At 34.0% G+C, this 7773-nt stretch overlaps 1 protein-coding gene across 6 annotated transcripts; it reads left to right on the forward strand.

The window, feature by feature from the left end:
• Positions 1-2249: 2249 nt before the first annotated feature.
• Positions 2250-7523, forward strand: LOC107870683. 6 transcript variants are annotated; one of them, XM_016717275.2, is made up of 5 exons: positions 2250-2518; positions 4806-4901; positions 5272-6281; positions 6530-7065; positions 7163-7523. In XM_016717275.2, exons 3-5 carry the CDS (start codon positions 5301-5303, stop codon positions 7260-7262), a joined length of 1617 nt encoding a protein of 538 aa, XP_016572761.1. In that variant the 5' UTR covers positions 2250-2518; positions 4806-4901; positions 5272-5300; the 3' UTR covers positions 7263-7523. The 6 variants fall into 6 exon arrangements, with proteins under 6 accessions (XP_016572761.1, XP_016572762.1, XP_016572764.1 ...); XM_016717276.2 differs by lacking the exon at positions 2250-2518 and adding an exon at positions 3021-3206; XM_016717278.2 differs by lacking the exon at positions 2250-2518 and adding an exon at positions 3229-3329.
• Positions 7524-7773: the final 250 nt, after the last annotated feature.

Consider the following 7773-nt stretch of genomic DNA (forward strand, 5'->3'; position numbering starts at 1 on the left):
GATCTTAATTCATGCTCAAATAGATTTCCACACTACATAATTGGTTAACACACTAAATTACATAGGATTTGAGGCTTTTGGAACATCTATGCATATGAATGATGGATTTCCATTCTAGTCCAAAATGTGGGGTATTACAGAGGCACTCCATCTGGTGCTTCAGATCCGCCCACACCAATGCATCCACCATCACTTACTAGGCAGACAGGAGACAGAGATGATTCTGGGAGGATTTATCTTATTCCATTTGCGTGAGGGTAAAATTTCTAAATATAATAACGTTATTCATTTTTTCATTACTATATTATTATTCTCTATGAAATTACTGTTTGATCTTGTGTTGTAGGTTTAGGCCGGATGCTGGAGTTGGACAAAAGGCGCGAATATGCATTTCTTGACACTTCAACGGCTACTGGACCAGCTGGCAAAAGGTTCCAGAAATTGATAGGCAAGGAATGTTTCAAGAATTTAAGGTAATGATTTAACTTATCGACTACTTATTGACACTTTTTTAGAACAAAACATTGAATATTATATTTTTTTTGTAGAAATTTTACTGGTGGGATGATGCAAAAATATTTCTTATAAAGAGGAACTTTTTCATAAGATATACAACCAAATTTAACGGTCTCTTGGTTTATGCCCGATCCAAATTGATAAAACCTAAGTGGATTCCTGAAGCCGCATGGCAACAGTATCTTCGCCATTGGAGTAACGAAGATTACCAATTGTTGAGGGAAAAGGGAAAGAAAGCCTGGGCATCATCCAAGGGTGGCTCCCTACATACTGCGGGTGCCAAAAGTACTTTTGATGTGCTGGAAAAAATGGTATGTTACTTTTACAGTTTAAATTGTTTGTTTCTATTTAATTTTTTTTATTATTTGAACATTGTTAATTTTTTCATATGCAGAAAAAAGAAAAGGGTAGGAAAATATCAGTTGATGAGCTATTCGAGGAGACTCATCTGAAAAAGAAAAAGAACCTGACTGATGAAGATGTCTGGGTTGAAGCTCGAGCAAAAGCTGTCCATGTAAGAAACAAATTATGAATTTATGAATCTTTTTCTCAAAGTTGATATTATTTAATTATAACGACTTTAATATTTTTTGACTTTTAGTATTAACTTTACTTTGAATATATGACGAATATACACATCTTGCTGGTGAGTATCGTAGTAGTTAGCCTTCTGAAAGTCAGGGTGATCCAATACCCCAACATGTAGAAGAGGAGTTATGGGCAAAAGTTGTGGGTCTTGCAAATAGAGGCCATTTCTACGGATACCACAAAATTTTTTTTGACAATAATATTAAGTGTTTGTCCGGCGCTGCATACTCTAGCTCTTCAGTTGATAGAGAAACCATTGAAAGATTAGAAAATACGGTTTCTAAACCCAGTGAAGAGCTTGCTGCACAGAGAGAGAGGTTTGCTGATCAGAGAGAGAGGCAGAAGAAGACGAAGGAGGCAAAAATATCACAAATCAGGATGCTGCAGCAGTAATTCAACTCTTTCATTCAGACTATGGGAGTTATTCCTCTGTGTCCTGATGATGCAGTTCAGGCTGCAAAAGGTCTAGGTCCCCTGGATGATTTCACCATGGATGATGATATAGAAAACGAGGACGAATTCGATGATGATGACTTTTAGTTTTTTTATTTTTATATGTGTTGTACTTTGAATTTAGACATTTTGTTGTTTGAAACTATTGTTGTAGTTTTTTGTTACTCACTTTTGTTGGACATTTTGTACGTGTTGTATACTTTTGAAAGTATTTACATTTGGTTTTTAGTTGTTGTTGTTGCTGTATTTCATTTGGTTACTGCTGTATTGCATTGTTGTTCGGTTTTATATTAAATTTAATTAATTAATTTAATAAAAACCGTGTTTTTTCCTAAAATTATTTTTTTTAATTTAAATAAAATAATAATGAATTTTAAAAATATATATATATTTTTAAAAAAACTGACCACTTGTGGTCGGTTTTAAAAAACTACTACTACTTTATCGATCACACACTTTGATCGATTTTGTGATCGAAAATTGAGAAAAATCAATTACTTATGATCGATTTTTGTGATCGATTTCTCCCTTTTTTTTAGTAGTGATAACCCGGCCTCTCTTTTAAAAATAAAAATAAAAATAAAAATAAAAATTTATGTATATTATGTAGAGCTAATAAGAGTAGTCAATAGGAGTATTGTCTTTCTGTAAAGCCAACAATAAATGCATTCCAGTTTTCCTTTTTCTTTTTTACCTGTTTCTGTCTCCATTTATTAGCCACTATTATTCGTGCGACTGTTTTAAATGCATGTTGCCTTCCAGCAGCAGATAAATTACGATTTTCTTTTCTTTTGGGAAAAAAAATACTCTACATAAATATTTTTCCTTGTTACGAAAAAGGTGAGGGATGTTCCGACGAAGGTGTATTCCTTGCTGCGCCCAGGGTTCACGCAAGATATATATACAGATTATTGTCATTAGAGTATATACACTGAACTAAAGCAATTTATGATTAATGTAGGTAAGATTTTATTTATTGGTTAACGAATAAGTTTGTAAATTGGTCTAGTGCATGCACTCTTCCCTACCGCTCTTTCTATTTACTCCCTTCTTTCATTTTACTTTTATCCTTTTATCGAAAATAATTATTTTAATTTATTTATTCAATTTATATAATTAATAAAAACTTATCATATTTTTTTATACTATTTATATCATTAAATAATTATATAAATTAAATAATATTTAAATATATATTTTTAAAATATAATTAATAAAATTAATTTTGATCCTAAAGATTTTTAAGTAAGAGATTCAAGTAATATGAAACGAGCATATACAAAAAGTCTACTACTCGCTTCCTTCTATTTTATTCGGCCCTATTGATTTTATTAATTTAATTTATAAAATTAAGAATTTTTATTATATTTTAAAGTTTTATTCTTAATATTTAATAATTACAAAAAAATAATAGTAATAAAATTAATTCTAATGAAATATATTTTAAAGAGAATTTTTTAGAGAGCCAGATCAATGAAAGTACCATTTTGGATTAATTTTCTTTTTTTGCTCTTCTTCCTTCCACTTCAAAAGATCTCTTTCTTTCAGATTCAATTTATTTTGTTTCTTAATTGCCTTGTATTATTTTGACAAATCAAAAGGGGTGACTTTTTCTTCCCATTTCACCGGCCAATATTTCACTATAATTGGTATATATCTTTACAGTACAACAAGCTCAGATTTCTGTGATTCCCTCTATTTTTGCATCTATATGTTTTATTTTTGATCTCCGATTTTGAGATTTATCTGTTGATTTAGCTTTTGCTTCTATGGTAATGTTGTGTAAGATTCTTCAAAAGTAACGTAGTTCTTAAGTATTTCATCTGGCTACGGCAATATTTTTGGACAGTCCAGTAATATAGACTGTGATTGTTTTTTCGTTAGTGTTATCTTGTACTGTTCTTTGTTTTTCATTTCTAATGTGTGTCAAATCCTTCGATAGTAGTGCATTAAAATTTCACGTGGCAACATAATATTTTTGAAAAGTCCGAGTAGCATAGATTGTTACTGCCTTTTACTGATTCAAAGCCCAAATATTGGAAACATCAGTTTTTTCCCAGATAATGTTCGTATAAATTAAATCATTTGATTAAATAAATTAAAATTAAAAAAAATACCTTTATTAATCAGATTATTTATGGCTAATGAGATTATGAATTTTCTTGGGATCCGATAAGAACCTGCCAGAATGTAAGGCCTTTTTCATTGTTTTCTAGTAATTTTTTACTAATTCTTTTGAGGTGATGGATTATAATATTACACTAATTTAATTAGGACTAGATCTAGCTATAAGTAATTAGTAACTTTTTTTTTCTTTTTTAGATAGCTAAAGGACAAAAAAACAAATGGTGGGGGATTGGTCATTTTGACTTAGGAAATGCGGTTTGCATTTTAGCCGTTGAATTGTACAAAAATTTCAAAGTGAAATGACCAGCACTTGTCTTTTTCCTTATCTGTTGAAAAAGTTTGGATTCCATGTGGTTTGGGCTATTTAACATAAAAAGAGTCATTTTGTACGGGAGGTAAAGCAACTTGCTTTGTTTTGTTATTTTCTGACATTTTTTTGGATTTATTGTATAATTATTTATTCATGTTTGTGTTAATTGTATGTAACAGAAAGTCAGCTGATCTGTTATAGATAGCCTGTGGTATCTGGAACTGGTTTACTGTAATTTCTTGTTCTTCGATTTCTGTTACCGTCTGTTATTTCTTGTACCTCGATTGTTGTATTGTTTTGATGTAGTTTCCGTCATGTTACTATGTGTATTTTGTTATTGTGCGTTGTTTCTTGTACTTCCATTACACTTGTTTTTCGGGACTGTGTTGGACTGTTTTTCATGAGCTGATGGTATACCGGAAAGAGGTAAGGTCTGGGTACAATGTACCCTCCCCAGATCCCGCTTTGTGGGGCTTCACTGTGTATGTTGTTTTTGTTGTCGCTTTCCATTGTGTAGGTTAGCTGGCGGAGCTAGAAGGCTGAATACGGGTTCAGCTGAACCGAGTAACTTTTGCTAAAAAGACAAATTATTTGTATTATTGGTGCTATAGAGTGGGTTACAGAGGATTCATATATCCGTTTGTACTTAGCTTTTGTTATGACTAGAAGGCGTGCCCTGTTATTCTGTGTTGTCTTCTGCTGTTTCATTTTTTAGCTTGAATATGTTGCTAAAAGTATCCTTATTCAAGGAATTTGCAAGTATCCACAGCCAATCCCTCCTAAATATATTTTGTAAATTCTGTTGACGCAGGTTTCTGAACCATATCTACCTCACTAATTGATGTTGGCCTCACTGCTTCTGAGTGTTACTCTAGTTTTAACCTGCTGATATAATCAATGAAAGCTTGTGAGTATAAGTCTCTTATTTCTGCAATTTGCTGCTGCTTCTGCTAAGATACATCTTTCACAAGTTTGAAGCTCGCCAAAGGATTTTTTTCTCTATTTTAATACAGTAAAGAGTGAATGATTTTGCTACATCCTGTTTTTAATTATCGTTGCCTTGCTGCAGCCATTGGCTTTGTTCAAATCCTTTTTCTGTTTATGGAAATGCTTTACGTCTTAAAGTTATATTGTCAAATTGCATGTAAATGAGACTCAATATGACATATTATCTCTCAACTTAGTTCTTTCGTTGAGAAGTTAATATCCCATGTGGCCATCAATCATGTGTTTGTATCAGTTGTGCATGATTCTGATACATTTGAGTGTTACAACAGTGTTTTAACACGCTGAAGAGAAGGCTACCATGACGGAAAATCCGGATGAAATATTAAGTAACTCAAATGGTTACAAGGATAAGTCTTTAATCTTTACAAAAGATCTGCTTGCTCCAAATGGCTGTGATGGCATTAAAGACTCTCTGCCGTGTGAAACTAAAGAGAGGAATGAATTTTGGAACATTCAGGAACTTGATGACTCTGCCTTTTTTGAAGATATTTCAAGAAGTAACAAACATGAACTTAGAGCTTCACCTCTGAAAGATGACCTGAATGAAGACCTGTCTAATTTAACTTCTTCCAAGAGACATGAAAATCCTTTTGCATGTGATACAACAGATAGAGATCACCCATGGAGTATTCCCGAATTTGATGACTCCATGATTGTTAATTTTCTTGATGGTAAAGAAACCGGAGCCGTAGTCTCTAATGTACAATTTACCTCTGTTTCAGAGTTGTTTGATACCGACACTCATTTATATACCGATAAGGATGTCGTGGAATGCAAATTGCCTGGATCGACAATTTGCTATAAAGAGAATAACTATAACATTATGAAAGACATTTGCATGGATGAGGGAGTACCTCTCATGGATAAAATTGTTACAGAAAGCAGGAAAGATGATCAGCCAGACTCATCTGTTTCTGTAGCTGCTGACGAAAACCAGCCTAGAAACACAAGGGAAGGTTTTGATAGTGAATTGGTCTCAGCAGACGAGCCCAAAGCTTCGTTAGTTGCAAGTATCTTCAAAATTTCTGTGGATGATCATACAACTAAAGAAGATGAGGATACCAAATCACTTGTTCCAAATGGTTTTAACCCCTTCGTGGAAGATAATAATAGCAAAGATGCTGATAAGGATTATTATCTGGTGGACATGATGAAGATTTTTGGATCAAATGGAACTACAATAGAAAAAGCTACTAACATATCAGAAAAAGAATCTGACATTCAGAATTCTAAGGAATCCAACTTTCATGCGGATCAATCAGCACAGCAGCCTGATCAGGTTTGATTGTGTTATATTTACCAATTCACCTTATATTTAGATGCCATGTGGTTAATAAGTGTTCGGAAAGAGCCCGTCTACCTTTACAAGGTAGAGGTGAGGTCTGCGTCCATTCTATCCCCTCAGACCCCACTTTAGCGATTACGCTAGGATGTTGCTGCTGTTGTGGTTAATAAGTGTATGTGCATGTTTCTTTGATACATTCCTGTGTTAAAACTTGATTACTAATGCACTTTCTTGAACTGCAGATGCCATCTTCTGTAGAAGCTTTTAACAGCCAAAATGCAGTCTCGACAGCTGATGAAACAAACTACAATGGGCCAGCTATCAACTTCTCTAACAATAGCAAGTCGGAAGCTGGAGCTGTTACTTGTGACTTCAACTTGACCGAGCTGGCTTCAATTAGCAGCATGGCAAAAACTGACAAAAACTTGCCTGAACAATCCCTTAGATTAGAGGCCGTCTCCAATCAAAAGGATGGGAATTCTGACAGCTTTTCAGCTGCTACTCAAGTTCATTTTACGAACAGTGTGGACTCTACCAATAGCAGTAGTATTCAGGGGAAATCCCTTGACAACCAAAATGTGGCTAATCTCGAGTATAAGAACTCTGGTAATCCCCACCTTGGTGTGAGTGGTTATATTGCAGATGGAGAGGCAAGCTTTTCCGCAGCAGGACCCGCATCTGGTTTGATCACGTACTCAGGGCCTATATCACATTCAGCTAACATCTCTCTTCGGTCAGATAGCAGCACAACAAGTGCCAGATCTTTTGCCTTCCCAGTGTAATTGTTTATGCCATCTTATGCTTATAATCTTTTCCCCATTATCTTCCTGTTGCCACCAGTTTATCATACATTTTCCTTGTGTTTGTCCTTACAGCTTACAATCTGAATGGAACAGTAGTCCAGTAAGAATGGCTCATGCAGAGAGGAGGAAACACAGGGGTTGGAGGCAAAGAGTTCTCTGTTGTAAATTCTAAGTCCTTTTTGTTTCTTATCATAGGATTGTTAGTTCGAAAATATAGATCACTTAAGATCCAAAGAATGATCCTTTGTTAGTATACATCTTAATATTCTTAGGAATTGGCATGTCCTTGGTGGTAGGTTTAGAGGGCTCTTTGAGTTGATAATCTTAAAAAGTGAAGAAGTGAAATGTAGACCCAATTAGCTTTTTGTTTTCCTCTTATGATCTATTTATAATCATTTGGTAATAAAATTCCTAGCATGTTAAACTTGCTTAATGTTATGCTCCTCTTGCAAGTCTATTATGTGGGTGTTCAATCAGTATGGAAGGGTAGTAGGAGCACTTGTGTACAATAAACATTAGTCGATAACTCTACTACGCTGATAATGTAATAACAATCCTTTACACTCTCATGCATATATATGACCTAAATTTGTCTTGATAAGTCCATTGCAACTACGGTATTTCAAGGAGCTACATGGACAGTGATGATTCATATAACAGATTTTAATTTATTTGAGATTCAA

Source organism: Capsicum annuum, chromosome 5 (genome assembly GCF_002878395.1).
Source record: "Capsicum annuum cultivar UCD-10X-F1 chromosome 5, UCD10Xv1.1, whole genome shotgun sequence".
Lineage (NCBI taxonomy): Eukaryota > Viridiplantae > Streptophyta > Magnoliopsida > Solanales > Solanaceae > Capsicum > Capsicum annuum.